Source organism: Schistocerca nitens, chromosome 8, assembly GCF_023898315.1.
Source record: "Schistocerca nitens isolate TAMUIC-IGC-003100 chromosome 8, iqSchNite1.1, whole genome shotgun sequence".
Taxonomy (NCBI): Eukaryota; Metazoa; Arthropoda; class Insecta; order Orthoptera; family Acrididae; genus Schistocerca; species Schistocerca nitens.
In genome coordinates this window covers 287,747,666-287,772,673 of record NC_064621.1, presented here as the reverse complement: position 1 = coordinate 287,772,673, position 25,008 = coordinate 287,747,666, and the positions used below count along the sequence as shown (strand labels likewise).

Here is a 25,008-nt window from a genome sequence, read left to right as displayed (position 1 = left end):
ACTAGCTGGACGGTGTGTCTAAGGCGTTCAGCCTGACCGGGTTGCCTCCAAACACGTCTCCGACGACTGTCTGGTTGAAGAAATATGCGACACTCATCGGTGTGATGCCAATCCTGAGCGGTCCATTCGTCATGTTGTTGGTCCCATCTGTACCACGCTGCATAGTGTTGTGGTTGCAAAGATGGACCTCGGACGTTGGGAGTGAAATTGCGCATCATGCAGCCTATTGCGCACAGCTTGAGTCGTAACACGACGTCCTGTGGCTGTACGAAAAGCATTATTCAACATGGTGGCGTTGCTGCCAGGGTTCCTCCGAGCTATAATCCGTAGGCAGCGATCATCCACTGCAGTAGTAGCCCTTGGGTGGTCTGAGCGAGGCATGCCATCGACCTCTGTATCTCCTCCATGTCCGAACAACATCGCTTTGGTTCACTCCAAGACGCCTGGACATTTCCCTTGTTGAGAGCCCTTTCCTGGTACAAAGTAACAATGCGGACGCAATCGAACTGCGGTATTGACCGTTTAGGCATGGTTGAACTACAGACAACATGAGCCGTGTGCCTCCTTCCTGGTGGAATGACTGGAATTGACCGACTGTCGGATCCCCTCCGTCTAATAGGCGGTGCACATGCATGGTTGTTTACATCTTTGGACAGGTTTAATGACATTCTGCAAAGTCAAAGTGACCTTGTCTGTGATGCAATATCCACAGTCAACGTCTGTCTTCAGGAGTTCTGAGAACGAGGGTGATGCAAAACTTGTTTTGGTGTGTGTAGATTTAAATGTTAAGAATTCTTTCCCGAAGGTTTTTGTCTGGAGTTTAGCCATGTATGAAAGTGAAACATGGATGATAAATAGTTTAGACAAGAAGCGACTAGAAGCTTTCTAAATGTGGTGCTACAGAAGAATGCTGAAGATTAGATGGGTAGATCACGTATCTAATGAGGAAGTACTGAACAGAATTGGGGAGAAAAGAAATTTGTGGCTCAACTTGACCAAAAGATGGGATCGATTGATAGGACACACAAGGGATTGCCAAATTAGTATTGGAGGGAAGTGTGTGTGTGGGGGGGGGGGGGAGGGGGGTAAAAATCGTAGAGGGAGACCAAGAAGCGAATACAGTAAACAGATCCAGAAGAATTTATGTTGCAGTAGTTATACAGACATGAAGAGGCTAGCACAGGATAGCGTAGCATGGAGAGCTGCATCAAACCATTCTTCGGACTGAATACCACAACAACAAAAAGTTCAGATTTTCAAAGAGTATATTCCACTCAACATCGTCAAAAGCATTTTTCAGCGCGAACTGTCCAACATTTCTACAAAGAGTGATGTACAGCTCTCAGTTATGTGAAACAGTACAAGAAGAAGTAAAAAGCCCCTAACCGACAGGATCTGGAGATGAGTGACACGCCTTGCCAATTTTGTCTGGGATGGCTGTCTGTACTGTGCGGCTGCCTCTAGTCGAATGAGCATGCAGCTGCCTCAGCACTGAGTCTGGGCCCCCTCCATGCCTACTGATGACGCAGCGGCTGACGCCGCTGCTGATAACGCGCGGCAGCCAATCAGCGCCCAACCGGATGGGCGTTGGCTGCAACAGAAGTATTTTTCTCAGCGGATCGCGCCTAGTTAGAACTAAGCGCGATCCTCCAGCTCTGGCGGCAGCCAGGCGAAGCTCGTTCAAGGTCACCCGCCTTTCGTAGCTGCAGCGCTAAGGCAGCCATGCGTGAACGTACGAAAGCTTATAATGTCTCTTTCATTATAGCTCTCCAATCCTCCTGCTGGTGAATCTCCTCCTCGTACTATAGCAATAGTAAACCATGAATTACCACTCACAACCTCTGTAGTGGTGCAAGAAAAATTAATCTTACATCTTACAAAAGTTGTAGGTCCTCCAAGTAGTTGCTGTTGTGCTGTCTGCTTCGGTTTAAGATCAAATGTATCTACATTCTTGTAGACAGGTAGTCTAGATCTTCTTGTATATCTTCTCCTTCGGTAAGGCATGGCTGTCTTGACTGTGCGGCTGCCTCGAGTCGAATGAGCGTGCAGCTGCCTCAGCACTGAGTCTGGGCCCCCTCCATGCCTACTGATGACACAGCGGCTGACGCCGCTGCTGATAAGAACACGAGGCAGCCAATCAGCGCACGGCTGGATGGGCGTTGGCCGCAACGGAAGTATTTTTCTCAGCGGATCACGCCTAGTTAGAACTAAGCGCGATCCTCCAGCTCTGGCGGCAGCCAGGCAAAGCTCGTTCAAGGTCACCTGCCGTTCGTAGCTACAGCGCTAAGACAGCCATGCCATCTTCTCCTTCGGTAAGGCATGGCTGTCTTTACTGTGCGGCTGCCTCGAGTCGAATGAGCGTGCAGCTGCCTCAGCACTGAGTCTGGGCCCCCTCCATGCCTCACACATGGCTGTCTTAGCGCTGCAGCTACGAAAGGCAGGTGACCTTGAACGAGCTTCGCCTGGCTGCCGCCAGAGCTGGAGGATCGCGCTTAGTTCTAACTAGGCGCGATCCGCTGAGAAAAATACTTCCGTTGCGGCCAACGCCCATCCGGTTGGGCGCTGATTGGCTGCCGCGCGTTCTTATCAGCAGCGGCGTCAGCCATGCCTTACCGAATACGAGGAAGATCAAATGTAGATACATTTGATCTTAAACCGAAGCAGACAGAACAATATTTGCTGTCTGTTAACGCCGGTCCATCTGACCAGTTTCTGCACGAACTTGTAGGGAACTGTATGCGATACACACTTGGAGTCTGGTACCTCGCCAAAGGCCATTACTCGTGGCGGCACGTAGAGCTTCACATTATCAGTGGGCCAAACAACACAGACACTGGGAAGTACTTGAATGGACGAATATAGGTTGATTCGACGAGTTGCGAATTTGTGTCTTTTCAATGATACAGCAAAGTGTCAAGCGCAACAATGGGTCATTGATGCGTTTTGCCCACTCAGTGGGCGAGAGTGTAGTTCAGGCTAGGTGTGGTTCTGTAAGGTTGCAGTGGTACTAATCGTGTCCTGACGTGGTCCCACTCATTCAGTTTACCTTGAGTATGAAGTACGTAGCATGTTTATTTTCAACATTCTTGGTAATCAAATGTTTCCTTATCTTCTGCATCCTCATAATGATTGTGCTGTAGACACTCCCGTCTTCCAAGATGATAACAGCCGTGTTCAAAGAGCTGCAAGCATCCGTTCCTGGCTTAACGAACATCAGGCCTCTATTATACAGTACATCAACTGGCTAGCTAAATAATCGAATCTCATTGCCATAGAAAATGACTGTAACTACGCGAAACATAAGGTGAAATGGAGCAATCGATATCTTTGCAGTTTCGTAGCTCTACGGTATCTAATCATCAATATGTGACTTGAGCTGGATGTGGCATACCTGAAGAACCTTGTAGACTCGACACTTAGCTGAACTGACGCCGTTATCAAGCTTAGAGGTCGAGATATACGGTATTGGTGTTAAGTCTTTTGAGGTGACTTATTTTTTGGTTGAGTGTAGTCACTTGATATATTAGTGAAACTAATTGACATAGACGAAAACGAGCTGTACTACCTTTTGGATTGGTCGTGGAAGCTTCTGATAATTCTTCGGGCATCTTTCCGTCAGGCTAAAATACTATCAGCTAGTTACTGCAAGCATGTCGTTCGGTGTATTTACGTTAATTGCCGACATTAAAGAGAAAATTATGAATTTGAGCTTCAGCTTACAAGGCCCAAGTAGCCTCCGTACCGAGACGAATTAAGGATGAATGTGAGGATTGCGATCTTGTATCAATATTACCTCTGCTGCTTTCCGCTGCTGCTCCAGAAGGATCTCAACGGTTCTCCGGTACTTTCCCCAGAAGTTGAAGCCCTCTGCCTCCAGACCGGGAGTGCGTTCCAGCCAGCGCTGGACCAGCTGCGCAAGTGATGGTTCCTTCTCTGACTTCTCGATGGCCTTGATGGCTTCTGGGTCGTGTCCGAACACCCTGGAGTACTTCTGGTTGTATTTCACTCTGTGTTCCTGCAACATAGTCATTCACATTGATCTCTCTAACATAAGGACCGACTTTATGTGCAGACATCAACCTTACACGGGATGTATGTATTACATTTCACAAAATGGACATCGCCGACATTCAAGAAATGATCAGCACAAACCATTAACTAGCACCATGAAAAATAGCGCGCCACAGTGATAGCAAAACTTCACACCATTAAGATCGAAGGCGAACTCCTTGGGAGTTACAAACAATGCAGGACGTTCAGCTATGTGTCCACTCTTAAAGAATGCATATAGAATCATATCGTTGTAATGGGGCGAAGAGAACTGATGGAATCTGATGGCATGCAACCGAATGAGAAACAGTCTGTCGTGGAGCTTATCGTGAAACTGGTTACCCTGTAAGGCTTAGCTGGAGATAGTGCGATAATATGTTATTATAAGAACGGAAAAAATACATCCAGAGGATGAATTTGTCCAGTGGCCCTTACGTTAAATCAGTAAGTGGATCGAAACAGCACACCCAGACACTCTGGGATGATAATGGCATTGAAACAGAGGATGACACGCGTAAAGCTTAAATACTAAACACCTTTATCCAAAGCTGTTTCACAGAGGAAGACCGCACTGCAGTTCCTTCTCTAAATCCTCGCACGAATGAAAAAATGGCTGACATCGAAATAAGTGTCCAGGAATAGAAAAATAACTGAAATCACCCAACAGAGGAAAGTCCACTGGACCTGACGGGATACCAGTTCGATTCTACACAGAGTACACGAAAGAACTTGCCCCCCTTCTATCAGCCGTGTACCGCAAGTCTCTAGAGGAACGGAAGGTTCCAAATGATTGGAAAAGAGCACAGGTAGTTCCAGTTTTCGAGAAGGGTCGTCGAGCAGATGCGCAATGCTATAAGCTCATATCTCTGACATCGATCTGTTGTAGAATTTTAGAACATGTTCTTTGCTCGCATATCATGTCATTTCTGGGAACCCAGAATCTACTCTGTAGGAATCAACATGGATTCCGGAAACAGCGATCGTGTGAGACCCAACTCGCTTTATTTGTTCATGAGACCCAGAAAATGTTAAATACAGGCTCCCAGGTAGATGCCATTTTCCTTAACTTCCGAAAGGCGTTCGATACAGTTCCGCACTGTCGCCTGATAAACAAAGTAAGAGCCTACGGAATATCAGACCAGCTGTGTGGCTGGATTGAAGAGTTTTTAGCAAACAGAACACAGCATGTTGTTATCTATGGAGAGACGTCTACAGACGTTAAAGTAACCTCTGGCGTGCCACAGGGGAGTGTTATGGGACCATTGCTTTTCGCGGATGATGCTGTAGTATACAGAGAAGTTGCAGCATTAGAAAATTGCAGCGAAATGCAGGAAAATCTGCAGCGGATAGGCACTTGGTGCAGGGAGTGGCAACTAACCCTTAACATAGACAAATGTAATGTATTGCGAATACATAGAAAGAAGGATACTTTATTGTATAATTATATGATAGCGGAACAAACACTGGTAGCAGTTACTTCTGTAAAATATCTGGGAGTATGCGTACAGAACGATTTGAAGTGGAATGATCATATAAAATTAATTGTTGATAAGGCGGGTGCCAGGTTGAGATTCATTGGGAGAGTCCTTAGAAAATGTAGTCCATCAAAAAAGAGGTGGCTTACAAAACGCTCGTTCGACCTACACTTGAGTATTGCTCATCAGTATGGGATCCATCCCAGGTCGGGTTGACAGAGGAGATAGAGAAGATCCAAAGAAGAGCGGCGCGTTTCGTCACAGGGTTATTTGGTAAGCTTGATAGCATTACGGAGATGTTTAGCAAACTCAAGTGGCAAGTGGTTCAAATGGTTCAGATGGCTCTGAGCACTATGGGACTTAACTTGTGAGGTCATCAGTCCCCTAGAACTTAGAACTACTTAAACCTAACTAAACTAAGGACATCACACACATCCATGCCCGAGGCAGACTGTAGCGCCTAGAACCGCTCGGCCACCCCGCCTGGCCTACGCGACTGGAACAGGAATACGCGGTAATGACAGTGGCACGTAAAGTGCCACCGTTGGGTGGCTTGCGGAGTATTATTGTAGATGTAGATTTTAAAATACCTGCAATCTCCTCTAAATCCTTTTGTATGTGAAAAGGTGAGACCTTTTCAAAACTTCCCTCTTTCCTTTTAACTAATGAAAACACAATCTGACTAGCAGCATGTATTGTGATACTATACGTACTAGAATTCTAAAAGAGTCCTGAACTGGGAGGACTGGGTACGCAGGCCCTCTTGTTTGATTGGGTACTGGTACGTAACAGTGGCCTACCTTTTCTGCTGGGAGGGGGAAGAGGAAAATTTCGAAGAGTCCATCTCGGTCCCACGAGCAGCTGGGGATATGAGAGTCCACATGCCTAGGTAAGCCATACATAACTGAGGTGTGGCAAGTTCACCACGACTGTTCCACTTCAACAGCAATGCATCTCGCCAGTGTGCAGAACATCTTGAGATTGAGTTTTTTTTTTTATAGAGGTTTTTTTCATCCTCGCGATCTGGGTGGTCAAGCCAAGATCTTTGTTCCCTGTGACACAGAACGACCCACTGCCGCACCGGTCAGTGGTCACTGAAGCAGGCCCAGAGTTTACAGTGACAGAGGACCGGCGGTGCTTACCAGTCCCCAGCTCAGGAACCACGCGTCGACAAGCCTGTACCCGGCAAATGAATGCAGAGCCCCTGAGGGATATGCGAGAGTATCAGATTTCAGGCATTACCTCTCAGCACGGACAATGCAGTGGCCGACGGCCTTCGCTTAACGTCTGAGAGCAGTGGCGTTTGCGTAGAATACTCAGTGCTAACAGACAAGCAATACTGCGTGAAATAACCGCAGAAATCAACGTGGGACAAAAGTATTTGTTAGGACAGTGCGACATAATTTCACCTTAATAGGATATGGCAGCAGACGGCCGGTGCGAGTGTTTGCTAACAGCACGATATCGCCTGAGTTGCCTCTCCTCATCTCGTGACCACATTGGTTGGACTCTAGACGACCAGAAAAACATGGCCTGGTCAACTGAGTTTCGATTTTTAGTTGGTAAAAGCTGATGGTAAGGTTAGAGTGTGGCCAAGTTGTCAACAAGGCACTGTGGAAGCTGGTGATAGCTCCATAATGGTGTGGGCTGTGCTCAGATGGAATGCACTAGATTCTCTGGTCTAACTGAAGTGATCATTGACTGGAAACGGTTATGTTCGGCTACTTGGAGACCGTTTGCAGCCATTCAAGGGCCTCACGTTCCCAAAAAACCATGGAATTTTATGGTTTACAGTGTGCCATGTCACTGGGCCACAACTGTTTGCGGTCGATTTGAAGAATATTCTGGACAGTTTGAGTGAATGGTTTGGTCACCCAGATCGCCCGACATGAATCCCATCAAGCATTTATGAGACGTAATCAGGAGGTCAGTTTGTGCGCAAAATCCTGCATCGGCAACAATTTCGCAGTTATGAATGGTTATAGAGGCAGCATGGCTCCATATTTATGCAGGGGACTTCCAACGACATGTTGAGTCCACGCGCCGTCGAGTTGCTGCACTACGCCGTACAAAACGAGGTCTGGTACGATATTAGGAGGTACCCCACAAATTTTGTCACCTCAATGTACATATCGCGCATCTGGCAACTGCACACATTTGCGATCCTCACGCCACTGTAGGTATCGATATAGTGACTGATGTACAGTGAGGTCTTTCTGGCGTCTGTCGTTCGTAACATTGCCAGAGGAGAGTGTGGAGTTATCTGTGAGCTGAGGTCGCTACACCGCGTCCCCACAAAGAAAAGGAAAGAAAATTAGCTGACTTGAGCTGGAAAATGTGTGCTGGGTCGAAACGCAACTGCACTATTAGTCTATAGTGGGTTTTCGTTGTATCTGGGTGCTGATGTGTCAGTTGGTGTTACGTGAGCTGCTCTTCTCTGGATGGCGCTGTGGTTTCGGCGGCTACGGTTTGGCAGGTGTTCTGCTTCCGGTGGTGGCCTGCAGTTCGGCAGCGTCTTCTGCACTTAGGTGGGCTGGCTTACGTCTGACGGTGGATACTGCTGTGTCTACCACTTTAATGCATAGCGTGGGCATCCTATCACTTCGGCCCATAACTGTGTATGGGCCTTGGTAGGGTGGTTCCAGTAATTTGCACAGTGGGCCATGTAGGAGGAAAACGTGCTTCTTCATTGCTAGGTCTTTGAAAACAAAGGTAGCGTGTTTTCCTTGCCATATAGTTCCACTCAGTGGCATGGTCTGCATCTGCTTCTGGAGTTCTGTGAGGAAATATTAAATAGAGAGTAGGAGACTGCGCTATTGTTTGAAAAACTCTCCTAGTGGACATTGTGTTTCGGCATACATGAACTCTGCTTGGGAGGCCTGCAGATCATCTTTTAATGCGCTGCACAATCCTAACAGCACTAGTGGAACTACGTCAATCCACAAATCTGTCGTGTGGCACATTACAGCAGCCTTCAAGGAATAAGTGCTCCTGCCGCGCGGGATTAGCCGAGCGGTCTAAGGCAGGCCCTCGGGCATGGGTGTGTGTGTTTGTCCTTAGGATAATTTAGGTTAAGTAGTGTGTGAGCTTAGGGACTGATGACCTTAGCAGTTAAGCCCCATAAGATTTCGCACACATTTGAACATTTTTGGAATAAGTGCTCCACAGTGCCATATGCGGCTGTATGATTATTGTGAAGTGCTTGACAAGTGAATCCCATACAGCTGGGCTATTGTATGAAAGGTTAATACTTGTTGGGGACAGCCAAAACGTGAAACCCAACCACAGATGAATGAGCATGCCATGCTCTCAGTGGTTTGTGTGAATACCTCCAGCCACCTGATGTATCCGTCGATCGCTGTGAGGCAGTACCAGTCGTTACATGCGAGCAGTAGTGGTTCTACCAGGTCCAGATATGTGTGTGACAGTTGTGCCTATTGGATATTAAAACTTCCGTGTGAAGCTTGTACTTGCCTATTTACTTTGGATTTCTGTCAGGACATGCACGTTTGAGCCCATGTTCGAGAGTCCTTCTGTATAAGGGGCTTCACAAAACACTGCATTACTGGTGTCCACATAACAAAGATCCCTAGATGGCTGAGTTTATGAAGGAAATCTAAGCCCTGTCATCATAGAAGAGCAGTTACGCATGGCTGTTGTCTTCCTCCTGACTCATCACAGTACATCAGCTGCTCAGTTCCTGACAGTGACATGTGACACAGGTGCAGAGCCATCTTGCTTTTCAGCAGATGTCTTAACTCCTCATCGTAATTTTGTGCTGCCGACAGCTCGGTGAAATTCACAGGTGCGGTAATTCTCTCCATTCCAGACAAGGCGTCAGCGGTGACATTTTTCGAACCACTTACATGCCTAATGTCTAATAAAAATAAAATTCAGTTGATTGATTTGCATTGGGAGATGTTTTGAGGCTGCAAAAACGACAAAGTCACTGGCTGATGGTTGTGTATATATAGTGAATGCATGTCCTTTGACCATGAATGTGAAGTATCCAACTGCTTCATAGGCTGCAAGAGCGCTGCTTCTCTGTAATCTTCTGGAGAAGAAAACCAAAGGCTGCCACTACCTATTTACATTGTGTTGTAGCACAGCACGAACAGTGTGGGATGAGGCACCTGATAAAATCGTTAGTGGGCGTCAACGATCAGACGTGCAAGGAGGATAGCTAGCTTGTGGCTTGTGTGACAGGTTTCATATGCTGCCTGCAAGTCATTCATCCAAGTTACAGACGTGGAACCTGGCACCTGCGCTTCAGCAGCTCTGGGTAGAAAACGACTGTAAAAGTAAATCATCCGCAGTAGCGATACACTACACACACTGTTGTTGGGGCCGGGTAACTTGTACGTTCAGTGATAGAATCAGTATCGAAGCATTAACACTTTTAACTGTAAGTGCTTCTGCAAAGATTCACTTGGTGTAACTCAGTTCAGTTCTATCAATCAGGAATCCAGAAGACGAAAAAGTTAAGTGTACATCAGGCACGGCAATGAATTCAGCATGCAAGCCATGCTCTGGCATGAGTTCTGTAGCACTCAGCCTCACTGCACACTTCCCCACCACCCCATCATACTGTCTGAGTGGGTGCAGGGGAAGGGCGCGTACAATAAATGCACCGATTTTAAATGGTAATGCAGTCACACAACATATGGTTTGGTTTCATATTTCGTATTTTTAAAAAAACATAGATCACAAACGAAACAAATTTTCAGTATTATTTAGTTATTTTTGTCACAATGAATACATGATATAATTTTTATATTGTACATACTTTCGACGTACGGTCAGACACAGATTACTTCAAAGGTTTTTGCACCCAGGTTGCCCCATATTCGCGGCTTACTTAGGTTCGTAATCAGGAAAAGCCTTTGACACACATATATTGATAGAAATGTTTTATCTGGTTTGGAACTTCATTATGAAGACGTGGAAACTCTTCCGGAGGACAACAATATAGACCTCCTGGACAGTTTCTAAGAAAAAACATTGTCTTTTAAATGAGAATTACAACGCAGACCGATCAGTTCCATCTGCACCTGCACAAGGCCATTTTAACTGAAACGGCAAACGGTCTGAAAACAACTGGAAAGCAGACTAAGATTGGCAGTGTCCTCAAAACGGTCAGGAAATTATCCTTGCAATTCTTTCAAGGCCGCAATGACTTACGATTTGTTTGACTCCAGTGAGCTTAGGGAAATTGACGGTATTTTGTGTAGGAATTTGTTCCTTCCACAACGCGATTTTCTTTTTATATGCATTCCCATCATATCATAAATATGTTTTTCTCTCTCACCTTGCAGTATCTTACTGTAGGCAGTGTGCAGTCAAGTGCACTTAAAATGTGAGCTCTGCAGTTCAACCTGTGTGTTCTAAATTACGTTTCTGATCTTCTTTTTCCTTCAGCAAACAAAAAACCCGTTACAGGCATGTCCCTTAACTTCACCAATGGTTCGTCGTAGTAATATATAAAGTCTCCATGCTCTTTGTCCAGTTCCATCGAAAATTGTTGAAACTGACAGTGTTATAAAGCGTGTGACTTAAAAAAAATTATTAATCATACCACTAATTTTATAATGTGCTCCATGTCTGCAAGTAATGATCATTTCTCCCTATGTAGGTGGCTGCCAACAGAATGTTTTCGCAATCGGAGGAGAAGACTGGTAATTGAAATTTCATGAGAAGATCCCGTCGTAACGAAAAATGATTGCCACTCCAGTTCACGTATCATGTGTGTGACACTATCTCCCCTATTTCACGATGATACAAAACGAGCTGCCCTTCTTTGTACTTTTTCGATGTCATCCGTCAGTCGCACCTGATGCGGATCCCACCCCGCACAGCAGTACTCCAGAATAGGGCGGACAAGCGTAGTGTAACCAGTCTCTTAAGTAGACCTGTTGCACCTTCTAAGTGTTCTGCCAATGAATCGCAGTCTTTGGTTTGCTCTACCCACAATATTATCTATGTGATCGTTCCAATTTAGGTTATTTGCAACTGTAATCCCTATGTATTTAGTTGAATTTACAGCCGTCAGATTTGTGTGACTTACTGCGTAATCGAAATTTATCTGATTTCTTTTAGTACTTATGTGAATAACTTCGCACTTTTCTTTATTCAGGGTCAATTGCCACTTTTCGCACCATACAGATATCTTATCTAAATCATTTTGCAAGTCGTTTTGATCATCTGATGACTTTACAAGACGGTAAATGACAGCATCATCTGCAAACAATCTAAGACGGCTACTCAGATTGTCTCCTATGTCGTTAATATAGATCAGGAACAATAGAGGGCCTATAACACTTCGTTGAGGAACGCCGGATATTAATTCTGTTTTACTCGATGACTTTCCGTCTATTACTACGAACTGTGACCTTTCTGACAGGAAATCACGAATCCAGTCGCACAACTGAGGCGATACTCCGTAGGCACGCAGTTTGATTAGAAGACGCTTGTGAGGAACGGTGTCGAAAGCCTTCTGGAAATCTAAACATATGGAATCAATTTGACATCCCCTGTCGATAGTACTTATTACTTCATGAGTATAAAGAGCTAGTTGCGTTTCACAGGAACGATATTTTCTGAATCCGTGCTGACTATATGTCAATAAATCGTTTTCTTCGAGGTACTTCATAATTTTCGAATACAGTATACGTTCTAAAACCCTACTGCAAATCGACGTTACTGATATAGGCCTGTAATGCAGCGGATTACTCCTACTTCCCTTTTTGGGTATTGGTGTGACTTGAGCAATTTTCCAGTCTTTAGGTACGTATCTTTTTGTGAGCGAGTGGTTGTATATAATTGCTAAAAATGGAGCTATTTTATCAGCATACTCTGAGAGGAACCTGACTGGTATACAATCTGGACCGGAGGCCTTGCCTTTCTTAAGTGATTTAAGCTGCTTTGTTACACCGAGGATATCTACTTCTATGTTTCTCATCTTGGCAGTTGTTCTTGATTGGAATTCAGGAATATTTATTTCGTCTTCTTTGGTGAAGGAGTTTCGTAAAACCGTGTTTAATAACTCTGCTTTAGTGGCACTGTCATCAGTGACCTCACCGTTGTTATGGCGCAGTGAAGGTATTGATTGTGTCTTGCCACTGGTGTGCTTTATGTATGACCAGAATCCCCATCCCTTTAAAAGGATATGACGATAGATAGCTAGGCTACCTCTTTGTGTGCGAACAGCCACTGGACCTATGAACTTCTTTTATACCATGGACAAATAGTGAGGGGTATACAGCGCTGACACCGCGGTTCTGCCGAACTCAAAAAAGTCGCGCCGACCGAAAAATGCCGGATTGAAATGCTAAATGAAATTGCATGTAAATTAAAGGGGGATCACAGGTGTCAGCTGCAGCGGCACGTTACCCGCAATGAGTGGCGATGAGCGAAAATGTGTACCGGATCGGGATTCGAACCTTGGATCTCTTGCTTACTGGGCAGGTGCGTTAACCAGTGTGCCATCTGGCACAAAGCGTTATAGCCACTGTGCGGACTATCTCAGCGTCCGATCCACATTCCCACCGAAGACCACCTATCCGCAATCCCTGTCCATTGCCTCAATGTTCCCTACTCTGAGATTCCCACAGTAGGTCGGACGTACTTTTGCATCCTCACTGAAGAAGGTGGATGAATTGCCCATTGAGGCCGATAATTTATATGAATGTGCGGTGTCTGTTCTTTCAGATGTGTCAGAAAGAATAGACACCACACACAGTATCGAGTACTTCTAAGAAGTACCAAGCAAAGCCGAGGTGAGGACGAGCCACAACCCGCTCGCAGTCCACACATTGAGCTCGCGTGCAGTGTGGCATGCTGTGGCCGACCCTGCCGTATAAGATTGAGACGAGCGAGAGAGAGAGAGAGAGAGAGAGAGAGAGAGAGAGAGAGAGAGAGAGAGAGTAATGCTGGTAACGAGGAGCAAAATTGGAGCATGACGGGATGTTACCTAGCCTGTAGGCCATAACATCTCGCCATATTGTGCCAGTCGCGGCTGGCGGTTGTCCATGAGGTCTCACTCTGTGATGGACATGGACGCTACTTGCCGACAGCGCTAGAACACCGACAAAAATGAGGCTAAGAAACTCTGGTGAAGCCTATTTAAAAACGCAGTCCTGCCAAGAAAACAGCGGACTGTATCAGGGTAGGCATTATTTTCTATTTCATCTACATCTACATACATACTCCGCAATCCAGCATACGGTGCGTGGCGGAGGGTACCTCGTACCACAACTAGCATCTTCTCTCCCTGTTCCACTCTCAAACAGAACGAGGGAAAAATGACTGCCTATATACCTCTGTACGAGCCCTAATCTCTCTTATCTTTGTGGTCTTTCCGCGAAATGTAAGTTGGCGGCAGTAAAATTGTACTGCAGTCAGCCTCAAATGCTGGTTCTCTAAATTTCCTCAGTAGCGATTCACGAAAAGAACACCTCCTTTCCTCTAGAGACTCCCACCCGAGTTCCTGAAGCATTTCCGTAACACTCGCATGATGATCAAACCTACCAATAACAAATCTAGCAGGCCGCCTCTGAATTGCTTCTAAGTCCTCCCTCAATCCGACCTGATAGGGATCCCAAACGCTCGAGCAGTACTCAAGAATAGGTCGTATTAGTGTTTTATAAGCGGTCTCCTTTACAGATGAACCACATCTTCCCAAAATTCTACCAATGAACCGAAGACGACTATCCGCCTTCCCCAGAACTGTCATTACATGCTTGTCCCATTTCATATCGCTCTGCAATGTTACGCCCAAATATTTAATCGACGTGACTGTGTCAAGCGCTACACTACTAATGGAGTATTCAAACATTACATGATTCTTTTTCCTATTCATCTGCATTAATTTACATTTATGTATATTTAGAGTTCTTTACACCAATCACAAATCCTGTCCCTAAACGACCGTTCCTACAAAAAGCTTATGTCTGTCTTGCCAGCGAGTTCTGAGGGAACCCTCCAGGACTGTTAGGTTGGCATTACTTGGTTGCTCGTAACCGCCAACTGCCTCCAAGGAATGTATCCCTACGCTCCTGGCATTCTTCTTCAAACCTAGAAACTTCTCTAACGCTCACTGCCATCTTGATGACCACCAATAATTACAGTTTGAAAGGCATTGCCGAAAAATTAATCTGGCCCAAAATTACTCCCTTGAAGAGGGCATGATGTTGAGCAATTTCCATCTCATTCTCGATTCGGGGACACACAGAAAATTGAGAGGCATGGATATTTTTATATTAGTTTATAGCTTAATTCCCAAAGAAAATAAATGTGCTATCACAAACAGGCCACAGAATGAATGTGGATAGAATGTTGCTCCACAGTATGGACCATATTGTTGTCTGAAGTTTCCTCACAAGTATATCACTTCCCTGAATTCATATGTGAGGTACACACTAGAAGAACAACTCTTTCAACAGCCTTTGTCTTTGGCCTTGCTGTGATTTTCAGGATCACAGGAGAAGGTCACATACTGCACTAGTTTCCTGTGCGAGCGCATAATAAGTGAAGTAACAAATACACGAATCAAGCACTTCTTCATTTAAGACGAATACTGGTTTATCGGAATAATAAAATCGCCTCAACATGTGAAACTGGAGCAAATTTCAAAGCAGTTTTGTGCATTAGGTGAGTCTGCGGGAGAACATTATGACTACTTTCTGCCGCGCACCCATCAGATTAAGCTGAAAAATCTTCTTGGGCATGGGGCAACGACAGAGACACTATTACGACACGATTTTACGCTTAAACGTGGGCTAAGAAACATTATCTGAACTCAGTGCACTTCTGCGACCTCATGTTTTAAATGAAGTAAGCCATATTGTTTAATCCAGTAGAAGTTGACTGTAATCCAGTTTTTGTGTTGATATTAGAATTTAAGAAGAAGGGTTGGAGGTAGTTGTGAGTGAGAATGTCTCTCTGCTCATCACAAACACATGGGTCCAATCGGTGGGCAAGCTCAGGATTCTTAGGTTACAAGGTGATAATAATAATTAAAAAACAGAGCGCATAAATAGAATCGTTAACTCGTTTATAGTAACTGTGATACACAAACACTGCCTACAACTGTATGATTGAAATTTATTTGTCAATTCATTTAGCAGAGGGCACAGAAACAAACACATCTGTTTGTCTATTCTCTGCAGTTAGAGCTAAAGTTGAGTGTGTAGTTCAATAACAGTTCGCTATTGATGAATAATGGTCAGTTACAAGTCGTAGATCGGTTTTTATGCACAGAAATGGGTTTTTAAACGAAAATACCTGCATTGACGAACACCGGTTCCACAAAGTTTATAAATTTGTTGACTAAAATGCAATTCCAAATGTACCGACCTGTTTGACGCCAAGTTTATTCTCCAGAAGTCTGAACTGCAGGCTCTGGAAGCCGGAGGCCGGTGACAGGTAATTACGGAATTCCATGAAATCCAGAGGCGTCATTGTCTCCAGAATCATCACCTGGTCCACCAGAAGCTGAAACCGAATGAAGCATAAGAAGTATAATGTACTGCCTCTCAAATTGATTTATTCTAATTCATATGAGTAAACATATCCTAGGTTTCAAGGGTACTGAATAAATTGATTTTTTCCTCCTAGCCGTCTGCTGCGTTAATTGTCGAATGTCCCTCGTACATTCCAGACCTTCTCAAAGAAGACAGAACTTCATACTGGCTGGATACAGTTCATTGGATACAGTGTTTTGCGGCAGTGGCTACTTGGTTCAATCCCAGACTTAGTTTTATGCCGATTCCATAATCGTTTATGATGTCACTACTGGATGGGCCACAATCCTCCTTTTTTGCAACGTTCTGTTATTTTCTCGCAGTGGCGCGATGATGTTTTCGCTAGAAAATACATAAGTTCACGTACGGTGGGAATGTAAAACTGTTTGCACCCTATAAGTGAAATGACAGCAGGTTCTGCCGTTACTTAAGACTTGGGGAGGAAGCCTTGGTGGTGATGGTGGTAGGGACCCTCTGAAGTATAGCTGCAGACTTTTTCGAATCATGTGGCGAATAACTATTAATGACTTATATGCTCTTGATTCTAGCATCCATACTGCTAATAACAACAATTAATTTTGAATAAAATTCCATAGAAAATGTTGTTGTCGGAATAATAGTCTATTACCTAGAGCCATACTAATATGCCAGAAATAGTCGTTGCTGTCCTACGTTCAGTTTACATTTAATAATGAAAGATGATGTGCTACCAGTTTTGTAGTTGGAGCATGAGTGATGGACCAAATCGAAATTCCAAGTTGTTCAAAGAGTGTAGGCTTTCACAACCGGTATTAACTCTACTTAAAAAGTTGGCCGTGGTCGATATGTAAAACTTTCCCCTAACGTTTTGTCTCCGGCTAGGGGAGACATCCTCAGAGGTGAAGCGGCGAACTACACTCAGAACTCGAGGGAGCGCCGACTCCGGCTAGGGGAGACATCCTCAGAGGTGAAGCGGCGAACTACACTCAGAACTCGATGGAGCGCCGAATATATAGGCTGTATAGGGGCTACCACAGCCCACCAAGTGACGTCGGCTACGAGATTGTCTCTGATAGTGCCAACATTCACTACTGAAAGTGATCGATTGTCATTTTGTCGCTGCAGAGTCGACATCCATATTTTGTCTAATCTGACACTATATTCTTTTCTGTTAGAATTATTACGGTATTTATAAATCTCAATAGCCTCTATATACATGGGTGCAAGACAGAGTGATGTTTTCGATCTGACACTCGTCTCACTAAATTTCATTTCATGACTACCCGCTTGGTATACATGTTCCGCTATTGCCGATTTATCCGTATGTCTTCTAACGTTTAACTAAACGAGTGTTAACACTTCTTTTCGTGGTACCAATATACACTCCTGGAAATGGAAAAAAGAACACATTGACACCGGTGTGTCAGACCCACCATACTTGCTCCGGACACTGCGAGAGGGCTGTACAAGTAATGATCACACGCACGGCACAGCGGACACACCAGGAACCGCGGTGTTGGCCGTCGAATGGCGCTAGCTGCGCAGCATTTGTGCACCGCCGCCGTCAGTGTCAGCCAGTTTGCCGTGGCATACGGAGCTCCATCGCAGTCTTTAACACTGGTAGCATGCCGCGACAGCGTGGACGTGAACCGTATGTGCAGTTGACGGACTTTGAGCGAGGGCGTATAGTGGGCATGCGGGAGGCCGGGTGGACGTACCGCCGAATTGCTCAACACGTGGGGCGTGAGGTCTCCACAGTACATCGATGTTGTCGCCAGTGGTCGGCGGAAGGTGCACGTTCCCGTCGACCTGGGACCGGACCGCAGCGACGCACGGATGCACGCCAAGACCGTAGGATCCTACGCAGTGCCGTAGGGGACCACACCGCCATTTCCCAGCAAATTAGGGACACTGTTGCTCCTGGGGTATCGGCGAGGACCATTCGCAACCATGAAGCTGGGCTACGGTCCCGCACACCGTTAGGCCGTCTTCCGCTCACGCCCCAACATCGTGCAGCCCGCCTCCAGTGGTGTCGCGACAGGCGTGAATGGAGGGACGAATGGAGACGTGTCGTCTTCAGCGATGAGAGTCGCTTCTGCCTTGGTGCCAATGATGGTCGTATGCGTGTTTGGCGCCGTGCAGGTGAGCGCCACAATCAGGAGTGCATACGACCGAGGCACACAGGGCCAACACCCGGCATCATGGTGTGGGGAGCGATCTCCTACACTGGCCGTACACCACTGGTGATCGTCGAGGGGACACTGAATAGTGCACGGTACATCCAAACCGTCATCGAACCCATCGTTCTACCATTCCTAGACCGGCAAGGGAACTTGCTGTTCCAACAGGACAATGCACGTCCGCATGTATCCCGTGCCACCCAACGTGCTCTAGAAGGTGTAAGTCAACTACCCTGGCCATCAAGATCTCCGAATCTGTCCCCCATTGAGCATGTTTGGGACTGGATGAAGCGTCGTCTCACGCGGTCTGCACGTCCGGCACGAACGCTGGTCCAACTGAGGCGCCAGGTGGAAATGGCATGGCAAGCCGTTCCACAGGACTACATCCAGCATCTCTACGATCGTCTCCATGGGAGAATAGCAGCCTGCATTGCTGCGAAAGGTGGATATACACTGTACTAGTGCCGACATTGTGCATGCTCTGTTGCCTGTGTCTATGTGCCTGTGGTTCTGTCAGTGTGATCATGTGATGTATCTGACCCCAGGAATGTGTCAATAAAGTTTCCCCTTCCTGGGACAATGAATTCACGGTGTTCTTATTTCAATTTCCAGGAGTGTATGTACTAGTCCACAAGTCCTCAAGAAATTTTATAAATGGGTACCCAAAGAACGTCGTATATCTTTCGCCATTCCTAAATACCCTTTAATCCTCCTGGTCGATCTGAAAATAGTTCCAATTTCATTCTTGCCAATACATTCCGAGTGCGATTTGTAATCTTGACGAAAGAAAAACTTACTAGTAGGCCAGCCATTGTTCCTCTTTGACCCTGATTCCTTCCACAGTGCGAAGAGTTATCCATTTCATTGTTAGAATAAACGTTCTTCTTAATGGCCGACCAGAGGTGGTTAACCTCGTATTGTAAACAAGATGGTTCACAAATTTTGTTAGTGCTGTCCACCACAGTTTCTATAACAACTTTTATTTGGTCTAGGGTGGTGGTTAGAATCTTTATGAAGGTAACGATCAGTGTCCCATCCACATATTTGAATAGAGGTTGGTATCCCAGCACTGTCCTGGGCGTCTCCAGACACCTGTTCGTTGGTCTTCGGGGCTCAGATCGGAGTGGAACTCATCACCGAAGACAATTCTACTCCAGTCATTGAGATTCCAGGCTGAAGATATGCCATAGAGACACATCGAACGAACCTGACTTTCGCCCACCATACGGCCCCCAACAACTAGGAGTAATTTGTTTGGGGTGCCATTTTCTTTCACAGCAGGACCGCTTTGGTTGTCATACGCCGCTCCCTCACTGCACAGCAGTACGTCGACGACATTCTACGCTCCATTTTGTTGCCCTAAATGGCAAGCCATCGTGGGCTTACATTTCAGCAAGATAATGTCCGGCCGCACACGGCGAGAGTTTCTACTGCTTGTCTTCGTGTTTTCGGAACCTCATCTTGGCCAGCAAGGTTGCAGGACCTCTCCCCAGTTGAGAACAGTTGGAGCACTATGGGTAGGGCTCTCCAGCCAGCTCGAGTTTTTGGGTTTAACACACCAACTGGGCATAACTTGGCACGATATCCGTTAGGAGGACACCAGACAACTCTGTCAGTGCCAAACCGAATAACTGCTTGCAAAAGCCCAGAGGTGGACCAACGCTTAATTGTCTATCTCAATTTGTGAAGCTCTTTCTCTTGAATAAAACATCCAAATTTTCTGTAATTTTAAGTACTAGTTTGTCTGTACATGTACTTCACATTTACCTACTTCCACCCCATTCAGATAATTCCCTCGAGGTGCGTCGTTTTTCTTTTTTGTCTTAGAATATACTACGGGGTGAACCAGAAACTTTCACCTCACAACTCAGCATACAAATCACTTGTCCTGCTGCAAAATCATAGGAGATACACTCGGGTCAAAACATTGTTTAATGTGTCTCAGCCGAATTGTAACTGGTTTCATTATTGAACGGAATGTTGTATTGAATATTATACTGCACATAATGGCAGAGTCCTGTTGCTCATAATGACAACTGTGGCGAATTTTGCCCCTAAACACACAGTTCAATATGTGTTAACCTATGACACTGAAGATATTAGATTCATCTCGTTTTGAGTCATACCATACCACCCATACCTTATTCGTTCCTGCCTCAGTAACATTTCAAAGAAAGATTATCTGATGACGTTGTAAGTGACGACCTGCGAGTTACGATGTTTTGAGCACACTGATCGCTGCATCAATACTCTTGTGGAAGAAATAAGCAAGAAGGAACGAACGGGATAAAACTAAAATATTATTAGAAAAGGACGGGACAGGAGCTTATCCGTGGCCTTATTGAAGGGCACAAGGTGACATTGGCGCAAAATGATACAGGAAAAGCTAAATCCAGGTGGTCGGGCGTCAGCTTGTGTCCGTCACATAGCGAATGCAACGTGAGTCCAGTGTGCGGCGAGACAGTTTGAGATTTTATGACAGCCCTGGCTTGTTTCAAACTGATACTGAGCTAATACATCTATCTGCGTAGCAGACAGGATGAGAGTTTGGTTTGTGAAGATAATTTTTTTTTCTATTTCGTGGTGGGAGGAGAAGGCAACTTCCCCAATCTCGCACTTCGTACGCCCGTCGCCATTCAGCAAAATAATAGTAAATGAAATACAGATGATGATGTGAGTCAGGCTAGAGCGCCGGAATGTAGTTTGCTCCTGTTAAGAAACACTTGGAGCACGGACGGAGGTGTGAGCTTGAAGCTCCCTGACGAACCGATGAGTAGAGAGAGAGAGTGTCATTCCTCCGAACGATCAGGCACTTCAGGGAGATCAGCAATGAAACAATTGAGATTTTTAACATGGTGATCAGAAAACAGTACTCAACTCCTATCATAACATTTCCCGGCCACAGAATGGTAACAGTCATTTCTTCCACGAGCAGCATTTGAATCGACTACATTAGTAATCGCCAAATATATGAAGCTTCTAAGCTACTGTATCGTCTTTAAATCCTACTGTGGCGAGTAAAAGAAACTAGGACATACCTAAGAACATTTTTAAATAAAACTTACATTTGTTTACTGCCTATACACTGAGACAAAAGTCATAGGATACCTACTAATTTTGCCCGGCGTAGTGCCCACAGAAATATTGAGTCGAGCTACCTCTATAGCCGGTCATAATTGCGAAATTGTTGGCGATGCAGGATTTTGTCCACAAACTGACCTCCCAATTACGTCCCATAAATGTTTGATGGATTCATGTCAGGGGATCTGAGTGACCAAACAATTCACTCGAATTGTCCAGAATCTTCTTCAAACCAATCGCGAACAATTGTGGCCCAGTGACACGGCGCATTATAATTCACAAGAATTCCATCAATCTTCGGGAACATGAAGTCCGTGATTGGCTGTAAACTGTCTCCAAGTATCCGAACATAACCGTTTCCAGTCAGCAATCAGTTCAGTTCGACCAGAGAACCCAGTCCATTCCATCTGAACACAGCCGACACCATTATGCAGCCACTACCAGCTTGCACAGTGGCTTGTTGATAACTTGGGTCCATGGTTTCGTGGGGTCTGCGCGACAATCGAACCCTACCATCAGTTTTTACCAACTAAAAATCGGGACTCATCTGACCAGGCCATATTTTTCTAGTCGTCTTGAGTCCAACCTCTGTGGTCACGAGCTGAGGAGAGGCATCACAGGCGATGTCGTGCTGTTAGAAAACACTCGTATCGGTCGTCTGCTACCATAGCCTATTAACGTGAAATTATGTCGCGCTGTCCTAACAAATACTTTTGTCGTACGTCCCACGTTGATTTCTGCGTTGTCTGTGTTGAGAGGTAATGCCTGAAATTTGGTATCCTCGGCATACTCTTGACACTAAGCTTCGCGGAATATTGAGTTCCCTATCGATCTCAGAAATGAAATATCCCAAGAGTCTAGCTCCAACTACCATTCCGCATTCTAAGTCTGTTAATTCCCGTCGTTCGGAAACCTGGTCACATCTCTCACCTGAATACAAATGACAGTTCCGCCAATGCACTGCCCTTTTATATCGCGTGTACACGAAACTACGGCCATCTGTATATGTGCATATCGCCATCGCACGGCTTTGTCACCTCAGTTTAAATTTACAGTTCTAGATGTAAGCGTAGGCTTTCACGGCCGTTATCATTGACAATAAAATTCTTCTTGGAAAGTGACAGCATAGTCATTAAGTAAAATCCATTATTGCAAATTGCCTTCCTCAGGGTGTTTTGCTTACTCTCGCAAATTAACACACGCAGTCCCGCAGGAGTCCACAGCGGCCGCAGGTCACAGAGTACTGACACACCTCAGCCGCCACTAGGCAGCAAGTAAACAGCGCTGCGTCATAACTGCCGCTCGTTTATCGTTCGCCTATTTCCACCAATGTTACGAAATAAAGCAAACACCAGTCAAGGATGTCTATTGCCACCAATAACAAGAAATAAAACAAAGGCCCATAAAGGACTATAATAGCCCTCCTCGATATCCTATCAGATTACGAAAGTAGCTTCTTGCACTACTAAATAATAAACAAGTTTTCCTCAATCAGCAGTTAGCAAAAGGCCCTTTGCAACAGCGGCTGAAACGTCGGAGAATTTTGCGTACCGGCATGCTGTCACGCACCCTGAAGAATTTTGTTGACAGTTAAATTTCTAATACGTATGAAATGAATTTTAATTAAATTTTATGTAAGAAAAATAAATTGAAACTCAAAATGGTTCAAATGGCTCTGAGCACTATGGGACTTAACATCTATGGTCATCAGTCCCCTAGAACTTAGAACTACTTAAACCTAACTAACCTAAGGACATCACACAACACCCAGCCATCACGAAGCAGAGAAAATCCCTGACCCCGCCGGGAATCGAACCCGGGAACCCGGGCGTGGGAAGCGAGAACGCTACCGCACGACCACGAGATGCGGGCCATTGAAACTCAGTTGTATATAAGAAAGAAACTGAAATGTTGTTAGCAATTATTTACAAATGTAAGAATGTAATTTTTTATCACTTATAAACTTTAACGAGAAGGATGGCACTTTATGTTGGGAGAGCAGGTAGCGGCTGCCGTACAAGTGTTCATCTGAAACTTCCTGGCAGATTAAAACTGTCTGCCGCACCGAGACTCGAACTCAGGACCTTTGCCTTTCGCGGGCAAGTGCTCTACCAACTGAGCTATCTCATTCTGGAAACATCCCCCAGGCTGTGGCTAAGCCATGTCTCCGCAATATCCTTTCTTTCAGGAGTGCTAGTTCTGCATGGTTCGCAGGAGAGCTTCTGTAAAGTTTGGAAGGTAGGAGGCGAGGTACTGGCAGAAGTAAAGCTGTGAGGACGGGGCGTGAGTCGTGCTTGGGTAGCTCAGTTGGATGCCGGCGCGGTAGCTCAGCGTGTTCGGAAAAAAAAAAAAAAAACTGAGTTACTCTATCAACAACGAACTTAAACGGATGTCTTACGACGTCCGCCCCGAGCAGATGCAACGAACGATAGCGAACAAAATGAGATTAAAAAAAAGAAAAGAAAAAGGTTGTTAGAGCACTTGCCGGCAAGAGGCAAAGGTCCCGAGTTCGAGTCTCGGTCCGGCACACAGTTTTAATCTGCCAGGAAGTTTGATATCAGCGCACACTCCGCTGCAGAGTGAAAATCTCATTCTGGAAGTGTTCATCTGTCGGTCCGTTTCTGTACTAGTTTTTTGTATGAATGTCATATTGTACAAAGAAAATTTATAAGCTGTACATTGTCTTCACTTCTGAGAACAACTTGGACCATAATGGACATTTTTCCATAGACCAAGAGACCCAATATACTCAGAGCTTCAAGAAAGCGCTTTTAAAGATAAATCATTTTGAAAATCAATCAGTTTCAACTCCATGGCAGTACTGCCTTCTTTAAAAATCAAAACGTACCGAGAAAAGAGTGAAGAATTCTTCAGCATCAATCACCATAAAAAGCAATTTGGCAAACTGTGCAACAACTTAAATGCATCTGAAATCTTGGAAGCGTGAATTGAATTACCTTCTCAAACCTGAAAGAATTTCAATATTAATCCTGTTGTAAAGTGGCGTTGAAGAACCTTGCTTGTCAAGACTTTGTTTGAAACAGGCAATGTTCATCTTCATCTAGGATGAGATTTTCTTCCTACAGTTTCAACTGTTTTGAGAATGAAGCAACACCTGACATTTTTCTGCTCCGAGTTATGGTTATTGAACTTTTTGGTGATGCCTGCGAGAAAAGCAAATTCGTGCAGCCGAACCGGATCTTCTGTTTCACGGAAGATTAATCTCTTTCTTTCAAAAATTCTACTAAGGCAGCAAGCAACTCTTAAAAACATTGTAAAACTCTGCCTCTGCTAAGCCACGAACTTACGTGAGAAACAGGAGGTCACCATGCTGGAGTTTACTTCAGTTCAGTCAGTGCCCTGAACAAATGTCTCTGAATTGCGTGGATCTAACTTTGTTCACCACTTTAATGACTGTTCATATTAAAAATCCTTCCGCAGAGTGACTGCTGGTGCATTACACAGGGATAAGACAGAAAATCCGGAACGCTGTCGTCTTTACGACACAAGGCTGTGAATCCCTCCTCCAGATTTTCATCGCAGGAGCTTCATCAGTTGCAGGCTTTTTTATATGAATATTTTCAGAGCTGATAACATCTTTAAATGCTAAAAATATGTCCTCTCCTGCGGTGTGTCCTGTGGGTGGTATAATCCTTACCAGCAACTCTATTTTTTCGAAATTATCAAAAGCCATTCATGCAAAGACTGTCAACTGAGCTTTAT

The 25,008-nt window shown here is 45.1% G+C and overlaps 1 protein-coding gene across 1 annotated transcript in view; it reads right to left on the bottom strand.

Annotated features, from left to right (window-relative positions):
- Positions 1-25,008, bottom strand: part of LOC126198552 (tryptophan 2,3-dioxygenase) — a 448,771-nt gene that overhangs the window by 55,419 nt on the left and 368,344 nt on the right. The window contains exons 5-6 of the mRNA XM_049934975.1: positions 15,879-16,016; positions 3,794-4,015 (exon numbers count right to left, since the gene is read on the bottom strand). Coding sequence (XP_049790932.1) covers positions 3,794-4,015; positions 15,879-16,016 — 360 coding nt within the window. The remainder of the gene's footprint in view (positions 1-3,793; positions 4,016-15,878; positions 16,017-25,008) is intronic.